At 55.0% G+C, this 23,668-nt stretch overlaps 2 protein-coding genes across 6 annotated transcripts in view; both read right to left on the bottom strand.

The window, feature by feature from the left end:
• Positions 1-488: 488 nt before the first annotated feature.
• TEX22 (testis expressed 22) lies at positions 489-19,519 on the bottom strand. The gene is made up of 6 exons (XM_027120871.1): positions 19,287-19,519; positions 18,644-18,885; positions 16,117-16,505; positions 1,141-1,175; positions 766-893; positions 489-680 (listed from the first exon to the last, which is right to left on the bottom strand). Exons 2-6 carry the CDS (start codon positions 18,812-18,814, stop codon positions 501-503), a joined length of 903 nt encoding a protein of 300 aa, XP_026976672.1. The 5' UTR covers positions 18,815-18,885; positions 19,287-19,519; the 3' UTR covers positions 489-500.
• Positions 19,520-20,103: 584 nt separating this feature from the next.
• Positions 20,104-23,668, bottom strand: part of PACS2 (phosphofurin acidic cluster sorting protein 2) — a 62,882-nt gene continuing 59,317 nt past the window's right edge. For 4 of the 5 annotated variants that reach the window (XM_027120799.1, XM_027120801.1, XM_027120800.1 and 1 more), the window contains exon 24: positions 20,104-23,248. In XM_027120799.1, the coding sequence (XP_026976600.1) occupies positions 23,130-23,248 (119 nt within the window). In that variant the 3' untranslated portion in view covers positions 20,104-23,129. The remainder of the gene's footprint in view (positions 23,249-23,668) is intronic. The other variant, XR_003435714.1, reaches the window with a different exon arrangement.

Below are 23,668 nucleotides of genomic sequence, written 5' to 3'. Positions count from 1 at the left end.
GGCAGGCACCCAGCTCCCCAAGGGGCTAGGCTCCCCAGCCCAGACCCCTTCTACCCAGGCCAGCTAAGGGGCTGTCCATGAACCAGGCCCCGAAGTGGGGACTGCCAAGGCCTCACCCCCCCCCCCAGGCCACCCACAGTGGCCTGTCTCCAGGATGACGGCCCCTGGGGGGAGTGGGCAGCCTCTCCTGGCAGCCCAGAGGGCCGTCTTGGAGGGCCACCCTGCTCTGTCCCTCAGGCCCCGCCAGGTGGCCTCTAGGAGATTGGGCTGGGGCAAGTCACCCCAACCGGAGCTGGTCTCCAAGGCCTCAGGGGTGAGTGTTCTGAGGAGAGGGCAGCCAGACGTCCTCCCAGGCCTGTTTTCTCATCCCTGGGCTGGTCATGACTGTCTGGTGGGCACTGGGGAGGGCGCAGGAGCCGTGCGCCCCAGACCTGGCAGGCCGCCTCCCCAGGACCCACAGGAAAGGCACCGAAGACAGACACGCGGGGCTGAGTCGTCTATTAGGAGGGCGGCGACCTCGAGGCCTGGGCCTCCAGAGTCACGTTGTGCCAGAAAGGCGCGCTCCGGACCAGGAAGGCTTGGAAGGCGCTGCTGGACTCGGCGGACCTCGGTGGATGGGGTAAGAGCACGCCCTTGTCCTCGTCCTGGGACACCAGCTGGGCCACGATCTGCGCGAGGTCCTGCGTGGACGGCGGGGTCAGGGGGCAGGGCGAGCAGGGCGGGGCGGGGCAGGACAGAACGCTCGGCGCACCCCGCCCTGCGCACCCTGTAGGAGAGGGTCGCCCCGGCGAGGCCCGGCCTCTCGCCGCCACCCAGCACGGCCAGCCTCCAGCGCTCGTCTATGCTGACGTTCCAGCGGCGGCTGGGGGCCTGCTCCCCTGCGTCTCGCACACCTGCGGGGACAGGGCAGGGGTCCGCGCCGGCCGCGCCTGGGGGTCCCGCACCCGCCTCGCGGAGGGGGACGCTTCCAAAGTGCTGTGTGCTCAGCCTCCCCAGTGCCGGCGGGCGGGCAGGTCCTCAGCCTCTGGTCCTGGGGCCTTCCGTGGCCGTGCCCGGTGGCTCGGCCCCTGGGCACCCCGGCCGGCACCTGCCCTGCCTTCCCATGCACGGGTCGGCCCCCTGGATGCTGGGGGCCATTACCGCGGAGGTCGTGGCCCTCCGGCTGCTGCCCGGTCCTGGCCGGGCAGAGCTAGCCCACACTCTGGGGAGGCCCCAGAACAGGCAGCCAGACTGCGGCCGCCTCAAGAAAGGCGGACCCAAAGGTCAGCCTCCTCCCCAGACCCCTCTAAAATGACCATAAAGAGGCGTAGGGTGGAAAATATCGCTCAGGTGTCCACAGGGACACAGGAACAGGCAGTGAGGCACGGGTGTTAGAGGGCTGTCGGCAGAGGCTGGAAAGCGGTTACTAACTGGGAAAGACCAGAAGTGCACTGCACCCCTGCAGGAACCCTCCCCCCAGGGAGAACTTCCCAGGCGGGCTGTCCGTGAAAGACCCTCAGAGCCTCTCCTGCTCTGCCCAGCCAGGGAGCCATCCCATTGCCTCCCTGGGGGAAGCCAGGAGGTCACCCTCTGGAGTGCCACGGGGGGCAGGGAAGGGTGCCATGCCAAAAATAAAGAGAGGATTAAGACAAACTCAGCCTCCATTCCTCAAAAATTAAAAACAGAGCTACCATATGACCCAACAATCCCACTTCTGGGTATACATCCAAAGGAATCGAAAGCAAGTCTCAGAGAGCTATTTCTGTACTCATGCTCATAGCAGCGTTATTCACCGTAGCCAAAAAGTGGCTGCAACCCAAACGTCCATCAACGGATGAATGAATGAGCCTAATGTGGTCCATCCACACAATGGAATATTATCCAGCCTTAAAAAGGAAGGACATTCTGGCACAGGCTGCGATATGTGTAGTGAAACGAGCCAGTCACAGAAAACACAAATATTGTTTAGTCCAGGGATCCCCAGCTCCCCCACCCCTGCCACAGGCTGCACAGCAGGAGGCGAGCGAGCCCCTCCCCATCGCTCTCATTACTGCCTGAACCACGCCCCCCCCCGCCCCCCGTCGGTGGAGAAATTGTCTTCCATGAAACCGGTACCTGCACCAAAAAGGTTGGGGACCGCTGTTTTAGCCCACTCGTACGAGTCACCTAGGGTCATCAGATCCGTAGAGTCAGAACATGGAATGCTGGCTGCCAGGGCTGGGCGAGGGCGAGGTGCTGCTTCAGGTTTGCAAGATGGAAAAGTTCTGGAGATGGGTTTCACAACGATGCAAATATACTTAACACTACTGAACCGTACACTTCAAAATGGTTAGGATGCCCCCCCCCAAAAAAAGTGGATACTTGGACCCAGAAACATGCACAGAAGGAGGATGATGTGAGAAGACGGCTGTCTGCAAGTCAAGGAGGGAGGCCTGGAAAAGACCCTTCCCTCGCAGCCCCCAGAGGGAACCAGCCCTGCTGACACTTTGATTTTGAACTTCTTGCCTCCAGACTGCGAGACAATACATTTCTCTTGTTTAAGACAAAGAAAGTGAAGCCCCCAGCCCCTCCTCCCACTCTGCACGAAGAACGGTGGCAGCCTGGCTAAGCTCCCCTTCTGCGCAGGAGAGGGGAGGGGTCCTTTCTGGGGAGAAAGGCCAGTCCCAGAGAAGAGGCCTACAGACACCAAGAGAGGGGGGTGCCCAATGCGGAGCAGCCCAAACCTGCCCGATCACCCCACAAAGAGCGTGACCGCTGGTGAGGCGGCCCCTGGCACACGGAGCCTTCAGCCAGCCCTGCGTGCCCCACTCTTCAGTGTAGACCAAGAGCGGCCCCGCCCCCAACCTGAGAATGTCTCCAGTGTGAAACACAGAGGCCAAACCACCAACCTGGGCAGAAGGAACTCAGAGGACAGGGGGCTGTTACAGGGAGCAGAAGGAAGCCGGCCACCTTCCCCTGTAACTGTTGTTCTCCTGGATCCAATGTACCTATGAAACAAGAAGAGGATGACGTGAAGAAGGGCTGTTCAGAGAACGGGGATGAGCTCTTTCGAGTTAAAAATGCGACGTCAGAATTTAAACTTCTATAGCAGGTGCTGGGGTAGGCTGTTGACCCTAGTTCATCACCCCCTTCCTGTAATCGAATCCTACGCCTCCCCTTTAACGTGTGGCGTCACGCCGGTTCCCACTAGACTATATTTTCCTGCCTCACTGCTGCTGGGCGGGTCCGCAGGGTGCTGACAGCGTTCCCAGTGTAGTCTGAGTGGGCCTCCTGACATTCTGTGTCCGCCCGAGCACAGGCTTCCCTGGGAAGACCTCTGAGGGTGAGCGGCATGGAAGACACACAACCTGCGAACAGAAAAACAAAAGTTTGCTGTTGTGAATCATGGAAATTTGGGAGTTGTTTGTCACGGGGCATCATTACAGCAAATGCTGATAATAGAAGGACGGGCAGCAAAGCCCAAAAAGGCAAGGTAACAAAGTATGAGAAAATGGGAGAGTCAATCACACGGGCCCACGTCCAACTAACAGAGTTTCCAGAAAGAGAGTCAATCACACGGGCCCACATCCAACTAACAGTTTCCAGAAAGAGAGTCAATCGCACGGGCCCACGTCCAACTAACAGAGTTTCCAGAAAGAGAGTCAATCACACAGGCCCACATCCAACTAACAGAGTTTCCAGAAAGAGAGTCAATCACACAGGCCCACATCCAACTAACAGAGTTTCCAGAAAGAGAGTCAGTCACACAGGGCCACATCCAACTAACAGAGTTTCCAGAAAGAGAGTCAATCACACGGGCCCACATCCAACTAACAGTGTTTCCAGAAAGAGATTCAATCGCACGGGCCAACATCCAACTAACAGAGTTTCCAGAAAGAGAGTCAATCGCATGGGCCCACATCCAACTAACAGAGTTTCCAGAAAGAGACAGAGCAGAGAAGATGAACACACACACGCGCACACACGCCACGGAGGGAGCAAGGCTCCAGATTGAAGGGGCTCACACAGGACCGAGAAAGGGAACAGACTGGCACCAGAGGACAGTGTGGTGATATTTCAGAACCAGGGCAGGAGGAGAAACAGCCTGACTTCCAGAGACTAAAAAGCAGGGCACGTGCAAAGGAGGAGAACTCCGCAGGGTCCAGGGCACCAAGCAGCCCCACTGCAAGGTGAAAGCAATGCAACAACGGCCTAAAATCCTGAAAGAAAATTATTTGCCACCGAGAATTTTCACCCAACCAACGTATCACTCAAGTGTGCAGGTAGAATAAAGATATGTTCAAACTTTAAAGTCTCAGGAAATTGAGTGTCTTCAGAGGAGCTGCCTTCTGAGGAGCTGCGAGATGAGGGGCTCCAGCAGACAAGGGGGGAGCTGGCAGGAGGGATGCCCAGGGCCCAGGAACTGGGGTCCCAACCAGGAGCGGCAGGGAGGGTCCCTGGATGAGGCAGGTACAGGGTGGCACAGAGGCAGGGGCGGTGGAACCCCCAGACCTGAGGGGTCGGGTCGTTTGTGAGCCGAGTGTCACAGTTTCTCTGGAAAGTTTGGGAAAGAATCGATAATCAGTGCACAGAAAACGAAGAAGAAGGGGCAGGAGGGCGCGATTATTACCTCCAGGGAAAAAGAGAAGCGGTGGGAGAAGGGTAACCTCGTCACTTTGAGGGAAACTTCCCCACGTTCAGCTGTCGGCAGGCTTCCAGGGGGTCACTGGGGAGCAGACATTCGCAGCAGATTGAGGTAAAAGGATGAGCCGACTCCGGGTCCGGGGAGGGGAAGGTGTCTTCAGGGCAGGTGCGGCCCGCAGTCCCTGTGGGGGGCGCCGGCAGATGCGGGCAGCTGGGCCATGACCCGCAGGGCCAGGCAGGGCTGCTGTTCTCAATTATGTGCCCGCAAGTGGTAATAAAACGGACACAAAATTTTACAAACAGATTGAAGCAATTAAGTAGAGCGACCTAACAGAGAGCACGCACAGGGGACCCACATTCTCACCAGCAAGAGGAACCATCGTGCACACTGGCTGGGCTCCAGGCCACGGGCAGAACAGACTCCCCCGTGGGCCCGACTGGAAACCAGAACAAGGTGCTCCTGTGGGCGCAGATGGGGGAGTGGAAGGGAAACCCAGTCCCCGGGAGGGGCCAGGGAGGACTCCCCCCCGCCAGGAGGGTGGCCAAAGCTGCCCTCTGAAGACATGCGATGGCTTCAAACGCTGGAAGATTAGAAAACAGCCCTGGAACTGGAGGGACAAAGCAAACAACTCAGGGAGCTAGGAAAACAGCAACAAAAGCAGTTCACGGAGAGTTTAAAGACAGAATCGGGAAAGGCTGGTGAATAAATTAAAGTGGAAAAACAGTGGGCAATGATCACAAACTGGTTCTTTGCAAAACCAGTAAAACAGCTACTGCTTCCCTTGCGTCCTCGCCAACTCCACACAGATCTGTCTTTATCATGTTTTTTCCTTTTTTAATTTTAGTTTTATTAGAGCATACTTGATTTACAATGTTTTGTTAGTTTCAGGTGCACAGCAGTGAGTCAGTTATACATATATTCATTCTTTTTCATATAGGTTATCACAGGATATTGAGTAGAGTTCCCTGTGCTCTACAGTAGGTCCTTGATTGTTATCTACCTTGTATATAGTAGTGTGTGTATGTTCACCCCAAGCTCCTGACTTATCCCTCCCCCCAACACGTTTCCCCTTTGCTAACCATATAAATGAACTTATTTACAAGACAGAAACAGAGTTACAGATATTGAAAACAGAAACAATCTTCCTGGAGCGCCAATCACTTCCTTGTTCAAAACCATTCACTGGCCTCTCCCTGGAGTTCTTTGCCCACTTGCCATGTCGTCCCCCTCTTGGGCCCTCATCAGGCTAACTTCTACTCATCCTTTAAGACTCTGGAAGCACGTCTTTGCTCTCCACTCTGCTGCTAGGCTCTACCAGATAGCCCCACTACCCCATCCCCTTCGTATGCGTGTACTGTAGCACTCACTGCCTTAATTGTAACTGTGCCTGCCTCCCTAACCAGGCTGAGGACTTCCTGGGAACAGAGGTATATTTTAACCCAGTCACCTAGCAGAACACCTAGCCCATACTAGCTACTTAGAAACTTTAATTAATTCACGCTTTCTCTGGGTCCAGAAATGTCATTGATCTAAAGCAGAACACAGTCATGACCCAGCCACCTAGATCTGTTCAGTGAAGCAAAGCAGAGGTGGGCTGAGATGCAAGCCCAGTGCCCCAGACAGATGCCAGAGCCTTTGTTGGACACTGGTTTCTGCATGTGGCAAATACTAAGTTGGGTCAAGTTGACGCTAACAAACTGAGGCAGAGCCATTCTGACAGCCATTTCTGTTTCCAAGTGAACACTGCATACGGGAGATGCTACATTAAGGTAATTATTTTACACAAAATGTAATCAATTTCCCTGTGTTGCCTTCTCTCCAGCAAATGATTTTGCATAAAGCAAAGTTTAATGTTTTGGCCTGGCTAAGAGGCTTTATCTTGGATGGAAAAAGAAGTGCTTCGGAAACCTTGCCAGAAATTTCCGAATATCACTGCGTCTTCAAATATCGCACTACGCTGATCAGTTTTTGTTGACTTCCACATACAGCATTGACTCAATTCCTTTGCAAATCACTCCATTCTTTGGACCTCATTTTCTCCATCTGCTAGTGTTGGAGGGTCCCCTGCGGAGGCGGGGTGCGCTGTGTCTCACCGTGAGGACGAGGACACTGGAGTGGAAGCCCCGGGGAGCACTCCCTGGCGCGAGCCCTCCGAGTCCGCCGTCAGCCCCGCCAAACAGCCCGGGTCTATCTTTGTCATTTTTGCCAATCTTTTCACATTTAGCACCCATTTCGTTTCTCCTTTATGAACTATAAGTCCATAGACTTAACACACTTTTCTGCTCAGTTTTAAAAACTGTTTTCTCTTTGCTATTAAGCATCTCTTCACAGATTCCGGTTGGTAAACATTTGTATGTTCTAAATATTAGAAGTGTTTTCTTCCAGAGTGTCCTGGAACACTCTTGTGTCTTTGATTGTACTAGCCTTTAAAAACGGCCGTCGACTTGTCAGGATCTTCCTTTACGGGTTTGGCCTAAAATGGGCATTTCCCACTCGGATTCTAAACACTGCTACATCTCCCTGTGCTTCTGTGGTTTGGTTTTAATGGTTAGCGTGTGTGCGCGCGTGTGTATGTGTGCGCGTGTGTGTGTGTGTGTGTGTGTGTGTGGTGAGTGGTGGGGATCTACTTAACGATCTTCTAAATGGATAGCCAATCACCCCAATACCATTCATTGAAGTCTGTTTCCCACTGCTCTGCAGAATCTCGGAAATTAAATTCCCAGATTTAAACCAGGGTCCATTTCTGGACTGTTTGTGCAGGTCATAAGTCTCCTTGCCAACTTCTGCCCCAGTGCCACACAACATGCACTGCTCAGAGCAGGCAAGGGAGGCCCTGCTCTTCTTTTTTAAAACTCTTGCCTGGGGACTTCCCTGGCGGTCCACTGGGTAAGACTCCACGCTCCCAGTGCAGGGGGCCTGGGTTCAATCCCTGGTCGGGGAACTAGATCCCCCATGCCGCAACTAATGATCCCGCGTGCCGCGACGAAGATCCCGAGTGCCACAACTAAGACCCGGCGCAGCCTAAATAAATAAATATTTAAACAAACAAACAAACAAACAGAAAACTCTTGCATGGCTTCTTTGGCAAGTAAAAAATTTTAAAATCTCTAGTTTTTCAAATTATGTTGTCACTCTGCAGTAATACACTGTCTTCTTTTGCCCTCACTGCAGGGGTACCCCGCCTGCTGCTCCATTCCCTGGAGAGCGCCCACCAGGCCGCCTTGCTGTGTGTGGAGGGGCGTCCACCCGCCCTGACCCCAGAGCCCACGGCACGCTGGCGGCGTCTGGCAGCTGAGCACCGCTGAACTAATGCCAGGCTGTTGACAGTATGCCTCCTCCCACTTGTGGGAATATTCCACCCTTCTCTCCGCACCCTTCCATGTGCGTGTCGAGGGGCTGTGTGGTTTGCAACCCACTCTGACAACAGCTGCCTTTAACCCGAGTTAACCGACAGTGCTAATTCCCCTTCTGCCGCGTCTCCTGCTTTGTTGGTCTTGCCTATTTTCGGGTCTTTCTCTGTCTTCCTCTTCTGGCTCGATCAGGTGCTGTTTCTAGCCCACTTCCCCTCCACTTGTTCAGAGGCAGTTCTCTTCCTAGTCTTGTGGTGTAATCAAAACCCGCCAAGCCCACCTGAGCCTGAGGTTGACAACCATCTCCACCGGCTTCTTAACCAGCGCCGGGGGTCTAGAACACTGACTCGCCAGCCACTCGAGGGGACCACGATCTCCAGCCTTCTTCAAGCTTCCGGATGACTGCAGCTCTGACTGGCATCTTGGAGTAACCTCACGAGAGACCCCGAGCCAGAGCCACACAGCTAAGCGGCTCCCAAACTCCTGACCTATAGAAACTGGGACAAAAATATTTATTATTGTTCTGAGCTGCTGAAATCTGGAGACTTCTGTTACGCACTAACAGAGAACTGATACGCTGCCAGAAACGCTGTGTACCTTTAAGATAACATTTTCAAGATTCATGAAAAACATTTTTTTTTCTAATTAGGATTGCCGTGAATTATTTATTTTGGGAAAATCTGGCAGGTTTAAAACACTAAATCTTCCCCCCCAATAATATGATCCAACTTTCCCCTCAGGGATTCTCTGCCATTCGTCACATTTTATAGTGTTCTTCACATAGGCATCAAACGAGACACAGTTATTTCTAGGACATCGTAGTTTCTGTTGCTAAAGTGAACGGATCCTTTTTGCTACTACATTTCCTGGTTATTTTTAGTGCATTGGAAACGATTAAGTTTTGAATGGCGATCATATATCCAACCTTCCTCTTCCATTAGTGGTCTTTTAATTGTCCTGCGTGGATTTTCTAGGTAGACAGTATGCTGGCCACACACGGTGACTGCTCCAGGTATGCATGGCTCATTTCATTCTCCTGACTCTGAGCAGGCTCCACACGCTGTCTCATCGTCATGGCGATGCCCTGCCCGCCGCTTGACGCTTCAGGAAACACGTCCACTGTGCGCTCTTAATGCTCCCCTTCGCCACGTTACAGAAGTGTCCATTTCTTCCCACCTTGTTAAGAATCAACCGGTTTTGGTTTTTACTTTTTTAATTTTCTTATTTATTTATTTATTTTTGGCTGCCTCGGGTCTTCGTTGCGGTGTGCGGGCTTCTCATTGCGGTGGCTTCTCTTGGTGCGGAGCACGGGCTCTAGGTGCGTGGGCTTCAGTAGTTGTGGCGCGAGGACTCAGTAGTTGCGGCTCGCGGGCTTAGCTGCTCCGCGGCATGTGGGATCTTCCCGGACCAGGGCTCGAGCCCGTGTCCCCTGCGTCGGCAGGCGGATTCTCAACCACTGCGCCACCAGGGATGTCCCTCCACGTACGTTCATCGAGCACCTGCAACGTGCCGTGCACCCTCCTGGCACTGGGGACAGAGCTGTGAGGAGCAGAGGCCCTGCTGTCCTGGACGGGGTGGCCCTTCGTGCTCGTGCAGTTTGCTGCTTGGTTTGATTAACCTCCTGCACGTTCAGGGCTTTTCGACCCGGGCTTCAGTTAGATGGCGCACCCCTCCGTTCCGTTTCTCTTTCCCTCCTCCCCACGCAGCACTGGTGTCAGGGGGATGCCCTGGGCAGCGTGAACCTCGTCGACGGGGAGGACTCGTTTCTTAGTTGCTTGGGGATGCCTGCCCACAAATCCTTCCTTAGGGCAGATCCAGGCCCACTTTAGAGTTTCCTTTGTTACCAGTCTCTTCAGGTTTTTGAAGATCAATTTGTAACACGGATTCCAATCGTCGCAGTTCAGGGTCCTGCTTTGCTCCTCACGTGGCGAGACCCCCACAGTGAAGGCCTCCCGCCGCCTGTGGGCGCTGGCCCTGGGGGCTCGGGTCCCACTGGCCTCAGCTGTGTTTGGGGCAGTCCTGGGTCACCCCAGGTGAGGGGAGGGCTGTGCCCACCACGGAGGAGTCCCTGCAGCCAGCCCCCGGGCCTGCACACGAGGCCCCCTCTGTGGAAGGGCTGTCCCACCTCAGCCCGGCCTTAGGCACAGTTTAGTTTAAAACTAATGGTAACCACGTGAGAAAAACGCAAAGGAAAATACATGAGAAAACCCAGGAATCCACTACCCAAAATGAACAATGCCGTACTTGCTTCCGATCTTTTCCCCCAAGAAATAAAACATATTGATATGGTCTCGTGCAAGGCTCCTCTCTCCACCCCCAGTGAGGGAGGTGAGCTGGGAGCCCGGGTTTGCTCCCCGCTTTCCGGTCCTGCCACCAGCAGATGTGGCCACAAACCACGCGAGGCACCAGGCTGGTCTCTGACGCAGGTAACCGGGGCCACGGGGTGCGGAGTGCTCTTCCGCGTGCTTCTCCCTTAACCTGCTTTTGAGACATTTCCCCGTGGACTTGCAGGGGCTAGTCCATCAGCTGTCACTGCTGTGCTGCCCTTACCTGAACCAACAGCCCCCATTACCTCACCACCCCCACTGTGGGGACAGCAGGCTGGACACGTGGGCTCCTGCGGGGCAGCTGGCGTCTCGCCTTCTCCAGGCGCTGCCTGGGGCCGCCCCAGAGCTCCCACCAGCAGGGGTGCTGGCTCTGCGCCTCGCATCTTGGCCAGAACTCTGGCCTCTCATGTTTTTGTCAGTTGAACCTCATTTATTTCCCTGACATCAAATACCTTTTAGTTTTCTTTCTAGCCAGTGGGGACTCCCTTTCTGTGAAGGGACTGTACATTCTGGGGACCATCTGCCTCTCTTGCAGGCGCACGTGTGGTGTGTGTGTGTAGTGTGTGTGTGTGCATGTGTGTGTAAGGTGCCCCTCTGGGCCTCACACTGGCGCTCTGTCCGGTGTGGGTGTTGGGACAGGGATGGGCCTGGGGCTTCCTCAGGAAGGTGACTGGCGTGCACGCTGTTTCCAGTGCAACCTACTGTTCCCGGCTGCCTAGGGTGTCCAGCCCAGACCGGCCCGAGCCCTGCAGGGCCAGCAGTTGGAGCACCAGGCCCAGCGTGGCCTTGCTCAGCCTCTCCCCGTCCTTCTGGAACTTGTTCTGAAGTGCCCCTCCAGGCCTCTAGCCCTACTTCCGCGCTCACCTGCGATTCATCTAAGCCTCTCAGGGCTGTGTCCTCGGTTAACCCAGGACCAGCCGTGCTCACCAGCCCTTCCTCCGGGGCCAGGCCAGACCCTACTCACTACAGGAAGCTCCACTTCCGGGACCTGGAATTTGTTTTGCTTCACCCTGTCCCATCAGGGGATCTCTTGTTCCTTCTTTTTTTTCTTCCCTTTTTACATAGTTTCTTTACTGGGATGAAATGCACATCACGTAACATTTACCGTTTTGACCATTTTTAAGTGTACAGCTCACTAGCATAAACACATTCACATTGTTGTGCAACCATCACCAACATCATCTCCAGAACTTTCCATTTCCCCAAACTGAGGCTCTGTCCACATTAAACTCACTCCCACCCCTCCTCCAGCCCTGGCACCCACACTTCTACTTTGTCTCTAAATCTGACCCCTCTAGGGACCTCATGAGTGGACCATGTAGTGTCTGGCTTATTTCACTCAGGTCATGTCCTCAAGGTCCATCCATGTTGTGTCACGTGTCAAAAGGCCTTTCCCTTTTAGGGCTGAGTTATCCTCCCATTGTATGTTTTCACCACACTCAGCCGGCAATGAACACTTGGTTTGCTTCCACCTTTTGGCTATTGTGAATAGCGCTACTGTGAACATGGGTCTACAAGTACCTGTTTGTGTCTCTGCCTTGGATTCTTTGAGATATCTACTCGGAACTGGAATTGCTGGATCATATGATGATTCTATGCTTAATTTTTTGAGGAACCTCCATACTGTTTCCCGTGGTGACTGTGCCATTTACATCCCACCCGGCAGCGCGCCAGAGGTCCGACTTCTCCACACCCTCACCAGCATGTGTTCTTTTTTTTACATTATCATTACGGCCACATCCTAATAGGTGTGAAGGACTATCTCACTGCGGCTTTGACTCGCGCTGCCCTGAACTAATGCAGTTGAGCACCTTTTCGCGCACCTGCTGACCCTTCGTGGATCTTTGGAGAAGCGTCTATTCAAGTCCTTTGGCCAGTTTTGAGTCGAGTTCTTGGTTTTGTTGTTGTTGCTGAGTTTTAGAGTTCTCTATATATAAGGATATTAATCCCTTAGCAGATATGGACTTGCAAATACAGCTGACTCTTGAACAACATGGCTTTGAACCGCATGGGTCTGCTCATACATGGGTTTTTTTCAATAAATGTGCACTAGAGCAGCGGTCCCCAACCTTTTTGGCACCAGGGACCGGTTTCGTGGAAGACAATTTTGCCCTCGGGGTGGGGAGGGGGATGGTTCAGGTAGTAGTGCCAGTGATGGGGCGGATGAAGCTTCGCTCGCTCACCCACTGCTCACTTCCTGCTGTGCGGCCCAGTTTCTAGCAGGCCGCGGACTGGCAGTGGTTAGGGTTAGGATGTGGAACTTCAAATACAGAGGGCCAACTATAAAGTTTTACTCAGATTTTTGACTGCTGGGCAGGGGGTCGGCGCCCCTAACCCTCAAGCTGTTCAGGAGTCGATTATGCTTTCTCCCATGCCGCGTGCTGACTTTTCCCTCTGTTGGCAGTGTCCTTTGATGATCAAAAGTTTTTAATTTTGATGAAGCCCAATTCATCTATTTTTACTTTTGTCGCCTGTGCCATTGGTGTCATATCCAAGACATCATTGCCAAATCCAGCGTCAGGATGTTTCCCCCTGTTTTCTTTTAGGAGTTTTATAGGTTTAGTTCTTACGTCTATGTCTTTGATCCATTCTGAGTTAATTTTTTCACGTGGCATTAGGTAAGAGTCAAACTTCATTCTTTTGCTTGTAGATATCCAGTATTCCCAGCACCGTTTGTTGAAAAGACAGGGAATTCCCTGGCGGTCTAGTGGGTAGGACCCTGTGCTCTCGCTGCCAAGGGCCTGGGTTCGATCCCTGGTCAGGGAACTAAGGTCCCACAAGCCACGTGGCGTGGGCAAAAAAAACCCCCAAAAAACAAAAAAACCGCCTTCTGCCGTTGAACAGTCTTGGCAACCTTGTCAATTATTATTATTTTTTATTTCCGAAATGCAAATATAGTTTATTACAAAAAGTTTATTATATTCATAAATTATAAGAGAAAAAACAATGAAGTCATTTCCGAAGATGTCAAAAAGGGACTTAATATAATTTAACAAGCATTTCTAATTCAATAAAAGTTATTAGCGTATTACAACAAAAAGAATATAAGAGAAACTAAAAGCAACATTAGATTAGATTAACAGTGAGACACTAGCAGCCATTCCATTAAAGTCAGGAAGACAACGAGACTCACCATCACTGCTATTCAAATCACGCAGGAAATCAATTTAATAGGCCAACTAAAAACAATTCTCAAAATATTAGAAGAGACAAACTTTTCACTATTTTCAGATGTTATCATTGTCTTCCTAAAAATTTCAAGAAAATGAACTGGGAGAGGACTTCCCTGATGGTCCAGTGGTAAAGAATCCACCTTACAATGCAAGAGACACGGGTTCAATCCCTGGTCAGGGAACTAAGATCCCACATGTTGTGGGGCAACTAAGCCCGCGCCACGACTAGAGAGCCTGCGTGCCTCAAATCACAGTGCCCACGTGCTCTGGAACCCGCACACCACAACCACAGAGCCCACGTGCCTTGGAGCCTGCACGCCACAACTAGAGAGAAGCCTGTGTGCCTCAACAAAGAGCCTGTGCACCACACAGAAGATCCCGCATGCCACAGCTAAGAGACCAACACAGCCAAAAATAAATAAAATACATATTAAAAAAAAGGTTAACTTGTTTTTTTTTTTAAAAAAAGAAAATGAGCTGGTAAATTATTAGAAAAATAAGAGTGTAGTATAATAACAAATTAGAAAATAAATATTCTGAAATAAGTAGCTTTCTATATACTGGCAACAGATAGAAATATAACAGAAAAATCCATTCACAGTTGTGACAATAAAGCGGTCAAATATCTAGGAGTAAGTGTAAATTTAAAATAAATGAATAAAATCTATATGAAGAAAACTGTTCAACATTGCTGAAGAACACAGAAGAAAACCTGAACATGTGGAGTGACATACCATGTTCATAGATGAGGAAATTCGATATTGTCAAGATGTCAATTTTCCCCCAAGTAGATTTTTAAATTCAAAGAAATTCCATTAAACATATACTACATTTGAAATAGTGAAAATGTATAATCTACATAAAAGATGAAAATAGTGCAATAAACATTTGTACACCCCTCACCTCAATTTACCAGTTGTTAGCATCTTGCCACCTTTACTTCATCTCAACTACTTTTATTTTCTGAACGTTTCGAATGTAAGTTGCAGACAGCAATGTCACTTTGCCCCTGAATACTTCAGCATGCATCTCCTAAGAATTAAGGCATTTTGACACAGCCATACTCATCAGTTTCACACTTGAGACAGTTAACAGTAATACTATAGTTCCACCAAAAACAGTGCTTGTCAAATTTTACTATACATGTGAGCCACCTGGGGATCTTGTCAAGATGCAGGTTCTGATCCAGTGGGTCTGGAGTGATGGCTGAGGCTCTACATTTCTAACAAGTCACCAAATGGTGATGATGATGCTGGTCTGCCAGAACACACTTGGAGTTCCAAAGATCCAATATTGTTCCTTCTATACCCCCTTCCCAGGTTATCACTCCTCTCTCCTCGTCTAAAGAAGGAACCATTGTCTTAAACTTGGTGTTGCTTACTCCTCTGCATGTTTTCATACACTCATTAGATATAGGTACCCCTTAACTATACACCCTATGTTTTCCATATTTTTGAACTTTACATACGGTATCACATTGAACACATGCTTGGGCAACTTGCTATCTTCATTCAGCATTATGTGAGGTTTATCCTTGTTGATAAATGTAGTTCTGAGCCATTCATTTTAACTTCAACAAATCTTCGCCAAGGAGATACGGCTGGCGGGTAGGCTGGCTGCAGAGGACTCGCAGAAGTGTGGTGATGGAGGAGTTGGTATCTGGAGTTGGGCATTAACCAGGCTGCTTCATTTTCCATTGTGAGGTTGTAATTCACAAACAACCTAGCTTATACAGTCCTGGAGGTGGGGATTCCAACATCAAGGCTCCAGAATATTCGGTATCTGGTAAGGGTCTGCTTCCTTGTTCATGGATAGCCATCTTCTTGCTGTGCCTTCATGTGGCGGAAGGGCCCTTGTCAGTTATTCTGACTTTGCTCATGGTGTATATTTTGCCTTGATGGAGGGTTTTTTTTTGTTTGTTTCTCTCATGTGGTTAAATGTATCTCTTTGCTTTTATGGCTTCTGGACTTTGAGGCTTGGTTAGAAAGGCTGCCCCTACTCCACGGTTATAAAGGGATCTGCCCAGGGTTTCTCCTCGTACTTTTATGGTTTTATTCTTCTACATTTAAAATGTTGACACATTTGGAGCTCATCCTGGTACTCTGTGAGAGGTATGGCTACAACTTACTTTCTTCTAGGCAGCTGCACAGTGTCCCAGCGTCAATCAAAAACACCACCTCCCCTCCCCAGCAGCCCCGGATCTGAGGCGCCACCTTCCGCCCACACTGAGTGTCTGCAGGCGTGTGGGTCGGTTTCTGCCTTTCCTGCTCCACACTGTGGTTCATGCATCTCATGACAGGACACTATCGCCTTGATAATCGAAGCTTTGTGATATGAGTTCACGTGAGAGCTGAACCTATTCTTGCTTCGTTTTCTGTTTGACCAGTTTGCCGAATTGACAAGGGAAGATGAGCTTTTAGCAATTTTGATCGTTGATGACACTGAGCTGTGAAGCGCCTGGGGAGAACCCTCTGTGCTGGTGAGTCTTCCTCTCCAAGAACATGGTGTCTTCCCACCGCCAAGTCCCTTGGTAATGCCCTGGAGTGTTTTAAAGTTTCTCTCAAACAGGTTTGCACTATTTCCTGTTAAGTTTATTCCTGTTGTCAAATGTGCCTTTTTCACTCATTTATCTTCTAGAGTCTGTTTACATCTATAAAGACTACTGATTTCCGAGCAGTTGTCTGCACCCTCTTCCCAAACCCCCTGCTGTGGGTGGATTCAGTCCACTTTCCTGTGCTGGCGGGGCGCAGTCACGTGTCTCCCGTGATGCCGGCATCACCTCCTCCGCAGTTGCTCGCGTTCTCCGCCCCTCTTGCTCGGCTGCGTGGGCCAATGTTTCCAAGATGGCGCAGGTCACCTCGCGGATGGTGACACATCTCCAGCTCTGCTGTGCTCTGCCTGGCACTGTGCTCCTTCTGACTCCTTTCTTTCCAGGTGTTTTGCTCTCCTTCATGACAGAGATCTTCCCCGAATGTCTGGTGCCCTTGGCTGTTAATTCGCGTTTAAAGCAGGGACTGGGGCTTCCCTGGTGGCGCAGTGGTTCAGAATCCTCCTGCCAATGCAGGGGACACAGGTTCGAGCCCTGGTCTGGGAAGATCCCACATGCAACTAAGCCCGTGCGCCACAACTACTGAGCCTGTGCTCTAGAGCCCGCGAGCCACAGCTACTGAGCCCACGTGCCTAGAGTCTGTGCTCCGCAACAAGAGAAGTCACCCCAATGAGAAGCCCATGCACCACAACGAAGAGCAGCCCCCGCTCGCCACAACTAGAGAAAGCCTGCACGCAGCAACGAAAACCCAACGCAGCCAAAAATAAATAAATCTAAAAAAAATAAAAGAAAAGAAAAATAAAGCAGGAACTGATAGTTGCTATCAGTGTGGGCAGACTGGGGCAATAAAGCAGGGCCTGATGGTTGGCATCAATGTGGGCAGACTGGGTTCTGGCAGCTGGGGCATTCCTGTTTCTGCGGCCTCAACCATGCAGCTGGGAGCTGACTCTCCAGCTCTGCCCACTCTGTGGCCGCCCACTGGAATGTGGTTGCCACCTCCTGTTGGTCGGCCCTCCAACCCAATTCTGTCCTGTGGGTTCTTGCCTTCCTCAGAGCCCTCTGCAGTCGTTTCGGTGGGACTCCTCAGAAGCAGAAAGGCACAGGTTTGCCCAGCTTTCTGTGTGAGGCTGGACGTCTGCAAACCCTTGTCAGGGTAGGTCTTCTCAGACCTAGGCCTCAGCCTGAGGTTGCTGCCCTTCTGTGAGCACGTGTCCCCACCATGTGGGGCTCTGGGGCCCTGCAGTGACCACTGCAGATGAGGGCGGCTCTCGTGGGCTCGGGCTGGAAAGGGCAGGGACCAAGGGACTGGTAGGGCCAACCTGTGCCAGCCGGGCTTGTCCCTGAAAGACGATGCCTGACAAGGCCCAGATGTGGGGAGATCCCTAGGAAGAGCCTTCCGTGCCGAGGGTGCACCAGGAGGGAACAAAGAGGATGGACACCCTGCAGGACAGAGAGACAGCAGCCTGGTGCGCCCGTCAAGGCCACGGCAAGTGGCTGACATCGCCCAAGGGCTGGCAGCAGTGGAGGGAAGAAGCAGGATGACACCAGAGGAGCGGCCAGGGTGTGGGGGACACTGCAGGGACTCTGTGCCCCCAAGTCAGAAAGCTGGGAGTCTGCGGAGAGGGGTCTGCACCCCTTCCCCACCACCCCAGAAGCCCCTCTCCTCTGTGCCACGTCCTGCCTCCCAGCCTCATCCCCACACCCCCCTTACCCACAGGGGCCCCCACCTCCCGGAACTGCAAACTTGGCAGGTCGCCCCTGCCCAGGAGCCGCCCGGCCCCTCCATGGGCAGGTGCGCGGTGGGATGGCCCCATGCCCCGGCCCCTCCCGAGGAGTCCTTGCCCCCGACAGGTACACGCTCGTGTGTTCTATGTCCTAGCTGGCCCATCCTGAGATGCCGGCCTCATGGAAGCTGAGGGGCGGCTGGTTTCCGGCAAGGGCACAGCTGGTAGAGCACCTGGAGCCCGCTTTCCTTTTCCACCACCTTTTCACGTAAACCTTTGACCTCGAGAACACCCACGCAGACGCGTCGAAGCACACAGCTCCACGGGCTCCACTGAGCCTGGCCTGCCACAGCCCGGATCCTGACGCCCAGGGAACAATACAGAACTCCTGGGGGCGTGGCTTCTGTTGCTTGTGAAGCGCCCCCGGGGCCAGAGCAGCTGTGTCCTGTCCCCTCACCGCTGCACGGGGACCGAGCAGCTGCCCACCCCTCCAGACTGGGGCTGTCTCAAAGCAAAGCCTCCAGGAACATTTTGGCCAGACTCTGGTTGACAGGTCCTCCTGCCGACTGCCCGCCTACCTGGTCAGCAAGACACCGTCCCTGCTCCGGGGGCAGAGCTCCCCATGACTGGGATCCCTCCGCTCGGTGGTGCCCAGGGTTGGGATGGCCGGCAGAGGGGCAGAGCCCACAGCTGTGGGGGACAGGAGGGGCCACGCCCACCTTGGTGCCCACCCAGGGCTCTGGGAAGAGAATGCTGACGCTCTGCATGGCCGCCAGCCCAGCACCTGCTTCTTACCAGACGCTGTTCGGCCCTACCCCAGCTCGAGAGGCCCCTCTCCACCCACACCTCCCCGGCCAGTCTCCGGGGTTTCCAGAGAGGAGCCCGGGGGCCCAGAGGCCACAGCCCGCTTCAGCTTACCCAGTCCTGAGTCTGCAGCACCTGCTGACTGCTGCTCGGGGCCCCGGGCTGGCCCCAGGCCACCGCTGGGCTTGGTGGAGCCGAGGGCTGCCCGTTCTCTTGGGACGGCTGTGGCTGCGACTGTGGCATCTTCCCCAGGAAGGCCTTAAACAAACGCTTCCCGCTGTCCATCTCCAGCCCCTTGGGGGGCTCGCCTGCACCTCTGGGGCTCTGGGGGTAGGTGCCCACGGCTACCTGGGCCCCTCGGGCAGAGGGAGGCCGCGTCAGGATCTGCGGGGCTCATCTTCCAGCCACTGCCCAGACAGTGCTGGGTGGGCCTCAGCCAGGGACACCCAGCAGGGTCGACCCCCTTGGGTGTGCTGGGTCCCCAGCTCCTACAGCCATTCTTCTCCACATGGTCAAGCCAGGCCGGAGCAGCTGGGCCGCCGCCCTGCCCGGCCTCCTGCAGGCTCCCCCAGGGACGCCCCCTCTCCCACCGCGGCCCCAGCTCCTTGCATGTGCCCCCACACGGCCCAGGTGCGTCTCCTCAGGACCCTGCCTGCGGGGCGCACTGAAGGCGCGGAACGACCAGACGAGAAAGAAGGGCCCCCCCCAGCTCTCCCCGTCTCCCCCCTCCCGACCCCTGTGACGCCCGACCCCTCACCTCAACGCCCCCGGGCCACACCCCAAGGTCCAGGCTCTGCGCCCCCCGCCCGCACGACCACGCGTGAAGACGCCGCAGCAGACGGCAGCCGGCCCCTCTCCACTCCATGGGGTCTGGGGATGAGGAGTTCGCTGAGGGGTGGCAGGGCAAGGGTCATGGGGACACACGGCGAGCGTCAAAGGGAGGGAACCAGGGGAGGTGGCGGCCAGCGGGGGAGGGGCGGGATACACTATGGGTACGGAGGTGGGGGAGAGGTGGGGTACACAAGGGGTGCAGGGGTGGGGTAGGGGGTGGGGAGGGGCACACTACGGGGACGGGGTGGGGGTATACTGGGTGGGGGCGGGGAGGGGCGGGGCACACTACGGGGACGGGGGCGGGCCCATTGTGGTGGGAGGGTCAAAGAGTGGGGCCCACAGCGGCTCTGAAAGGCCCGAGGGGGCGGAGTCGAGCCCCACGAACTTCCGCTTCGACAGGCTCCGCCCTGCCGTTTCCGCTTCCGGCCCGTTTCCGTGCCTGCGTCCTGGTCTCGGTTGTCAGGGGCCGACCGGGGTTCCGCTCGCCACGCGGACCTGGTTCCACTCCGGTGTCCATGGCCCGGGGCTTCATCTCGGGCTCTCGAGGAGTCCCGGCCCCGCGCCCCTCGGAGGGGCTCGCCTCGCAGACGCCCCCGGCCGTCCGCGCCCTGACCCCAGGCCCCCTTGGGTCCCCGCCTCGCGTGGGGGCCTCGGAGCGCCGGCCCGCGACGGGCGGGCGGAGCTCGCGCCTGGACGGATGGAGGGGCCGAGGCTGCTCGAGAGGAATCACACAGCAGGCGAGGGAGGGCCTGGGAGTGCTCCCCGCGTTTATTAGTGTCGCATCAGCACCTTAAAATACTCCACGTGGTCACATAACGTGAGATTAGAATCTGTTTTCCAAAAACGCTATTTACATTAATCCTGTTTTCCATTTAAAAAAAACACACAAAAACCTAGCAACACGTACATCCTAGAAACCAAACAACGCACAAAGAACTGGACGGGGGGTCTGCAGGAACGCACGGCGGCACCCCTTAGCCTCCCCTGGGGGAGGGACCCCCAAGCCCAGTCCTCAGGCCCCTGCCAAGGACTTATCTTCCTCTCCACCGGAGGACAGGACGGGTCTCGGGAGGGGTCAAGGAACAGGTGTAGGGGTCAGGCAACTGGCCTTTGGGAGCAAGTGGCCCGGTCTTGTCATGAGGAACCTGTTCTGGGACAAAGGCCAGTCAGGTCTTCATATCTGGGAGTGAGGACAGGGCAGCAATGCTGGCCCTGGCTGCTCTGATCTGCCTGCTGCTGCACAGAGACCTTTGGTTCTGGGCCCAGAGTCCCTCTCCTTCCGGATCTGCAGCCGTGACACTGACTCGGGACACCGGCCTGCATGCCCTGAGGAGATGGGGACCCAGGGGACCAACACAAGGAGGGAGAAGCAGTGGCCGGGATACAGGGCTGGAGCTCACCTCCACGGGACCTCAGCGAGGGCAGAGCTTGCCCACACCATGCCACCAGGCCCACGAGGAGCCTGGCCTTACCCGAAGGTGGCTGGTGGCTTAACCTTTGAGTCCTAAGGACCACTGGTCACCCAATGGGCTGAGGACCCCTGCTCCTGTCCTGTGGGTCATGGTCTGGGGCCCGTGTTCCTCACTTGCCCCCACCGCCCTCCACGTGCTCACGGCTGCACTGGCTCAGTCACAGACGGCTTTGGCTTCTGCATCACCTTCCTCCCAGGGACAAAGTGCTTTTGTATGTATCCTCAGAACAGCTCCATGAGGTAGGCTGGGGAAACGTGACCATCCCCGTTTAGCCGATGGGGAAACCGAGGCACCAGCGTGAGCAAAGCCCAGGTCTCCAAGTGAGTTATGGTGGTTGGGGTCATCTGCACGACCTCCTGGGCCCATAAACAGTGTGGCCGGTGGGCCCCGTGGCACTGGACAGACCACAACTGGGCTCTGCAGGCCCAGCGGCACAGGGTGGAGGTGCTGGGTGTCTTCTCCTTGTGGGTACAAGGACACAGGGAGGCGTGAGGAAGACAGCTCACAGTAGGGGTGGATGGGACAGCCCCCTTTGGCCCTTCTTCTAAAACTAGCTCTGCAGCTGGAAAGCTAAGTCAAGGGTGTGTCACCTGCACCTCCTTCCCGTTGAGTGTGACCTTTGGAAACGCGAGCAGTAACCAAGGCCCTGAGGCCAGTGGTGGGAACGAGGGGGGAGGCTCAAGGTCCCCAGGCTGCTTCTGAGTGTAGCCGCAGGCACATGCTGCACAGGCCGCCCAAGGGGTCCTCAGCTCAGCGGCCTGCACCCTCCCCCAGGTCCTTCCCAGGGAGGGGCAGGGCCCCTGGTCCAAGGCCATGTCCAAACGCTGTCTGCCAGCTAGGTCCAAGGCCCTCAGCCATGGACACTCGGACCCCGTACAGCCACCTGGGGGAGGTAAGCAGGTAATAAAATAAGCCATTTTCCATCCACTAAGTGGGACCCCTCTGTGCCACAGGCTGTTGGTGAGGCCCGTCCTCCAGAAGAGCGGGAAAGGCCTGCAGCCTGTCTGCGTTTGGCACTGTTTCTGAGCACAGCATGTGTGGCTCTCGGCCCTAGGAAACTGGGCTCACAGCCCCCTGGGTGGGTCACCACGGTCCTACCGCCACAGCTGCCAAGGGGCAGGAGCTGGGGGGCTCTTCCTGTGGAGTGCTGGGGTGCAGGCCTGTGGGGTAGTGGGAGGACTGGCGAGGACCCTGGCCTCAGGTGGAGGGTAGGCTCGCCCCCCCTCCGCAGGGACCCAGACCACAAACATCTCCGTCCTGAGGAGCCCGGCCTAGAGGTGGGGCCCCAGCTTCACCCACAGCCCCAACGGGGCTTGGCCCCTATGGTCTGGCCGCCTTGTCTGAGCTCTAACTGGCCACATTAGTGTTTCAGAGGACAAACACCTGGCTGCCTGGCCAAACACCTCCCAGCCAGCACGGGGGCTGGGGTGGGGGCAGGAGGTGGCAGCTGCGGAAGCCACCGTGCCCACTAAGTCTGGGGCAGGCACAACTCGCAGAAGCAGAGCGGCGCCGCGGGGACGGCCGGGGGGGAGCAGTGGGTGTGGGGGGCGGGGACCCCGGGCAGCACAGCTGCTCTGCCTCAGCCCTAAGGGGCTGTCGGGGCTTCAGAAGAGCAACGTCTTTTTGGCAGCTACATTGCAACATGTATTTGAAAGCATTAAAAAATCCGCGACTATAAAACCGCCACTGCCCCCTGTGGCTGGAGGTCACTGGGATCCACGAGTGGGCGGTGCCGGGGCATCTCTTGCCTGGTTGGTGGCTGGGGCCCAGGGCTGGGCTGACTGGCCTGACTGGCCTCTGTTCTGCCCAGGACGCCCCCGACAGAAGGCTGGCCTTTGGCCTCTGGCCACCCAGCTCGGTGCCTGGGCACACAGGCAGCCGGGGGTCGGGGTGGCCGCCTGCCGGACCCTGGCTCCGAGGAAGCAGAGTCCTGGCTTTCAGGAAGGACAGGACGCAAAGGCAAGAACCCTTCTTGTTGGGGGGCTGGGTGGGGGGAGTCCTGAGGCCACAACACACCTTCCACGATTCTCAAGTTCAACACTGTCCGCCTGACCTCCCACCCCTGCCGAACGTTCTGGTTAAGAAGCAGAGCAGTTGTGGGGTCCCGGTGGGGGGCTGCCCCGTTAGTTTCCAGGTAGTGAGCATGTTCATACTTAAGACTGTTTTTCTCTGGGTTTTTAAGGGTCTGTCTCTGCAGTAAACTGAAATGTTAACAGAAAAGCAGCTGGGCCCTCCCGGCGCTCGGCCATCGCAGGGCTGCAGGGCGGGGAGCCGGCGCGGCCCCTTGGCAGGCGGGGCTAAAAGGTGGACTTGGAGTGTCCGAAGATGCAGATGGGGAAGTGCTTGACGTGGGAGGACCACTGGGCCGCCAGCTGGAAGAACTTGACGTCGTTCCACTCCACACCGTCGATGAGGACTGTGGGGGACAAGACCGCCTGACCCACCTGCCCCTCCTCCAGGCCGTGGCACAGAACGAGGCTGGAGGGCCTGACACCCCCGGGGACTCCCAGGCGACACTCGCTGGTTCTCAGTGGCCCCGTAGGAAGAGGTCTGGGACGGCCCAGCCCACCTTGCTGACCTTCCTGCCAGCTGCCCACCACCGCCCCCACGGCCAGCCCCTTCCCGACTTCAGGGGACCTGCTTGTCCACAGCCCCTCTGCCTCAGCAGGGGTCTGCAAACCCAATTTAAAACACTCTCCACTTAAACCAGAAAATCAACAGAGACAGGAAGACTTGAGCTCATGAAAAAAGAAAAATCTCGAGAGCTCATATTCTGTTATTTGCAGAGTATCTTCTATAGAAAGGCTGAGATAAAGCACAAAGGGCTGAGAAAACC

Source organism: Aethalodelphis obliquidens, unplaced genomic scaffold, assembly GCF_003676395.1.
Source record: "Aethalodelphis obliquidens isolate GAN/ISIS:26980383/991018 unplaced genomic scaffold, ASM367639v1 scaffold21, whole genome shotgun sequence".
Classification (NCBI taxonomy): domain Eukaryota; kingdom Metazoa; phylum Chordata; class Mammalia; order Artiodactyla; family Delphinidae; genus Aethalodelphis; species Aethalodelphis obliquidens.
The sequence above is the reverse complement of the archived record's forward strand: the minus strand, read 5'-3'. Positions and strand labels throughout refer to the sequence as shown.

What these genes read in the sequence shown, in the direction of transcription:
- TEX22 (XM_027120871.1), bottom strand. Translation starts at nt 18,814, where the DNA reads ATGGACAGCGGGAAGCGTTTGTTTAAGGCCTTCCTGGGGAAGATGCCA. An exon ending in GGAGGGCCACGACCTCCGCG is followed by an intron (nt 894 to 1,140) that starts GTAATGGCCCCC and finishes CTGTCCCCGCAG; the next exon opens with GTGTGCGAGACGCAGGGGAG. An exon ending in GGGCGACCCTCTCCTACAGG is followed by an intron (nt 681 to 765) that starts GTGCGCAGGGCG and finishes CCGTCCACGCAG; the next exon opens with GACCTCGCGCAGATCGTGGC.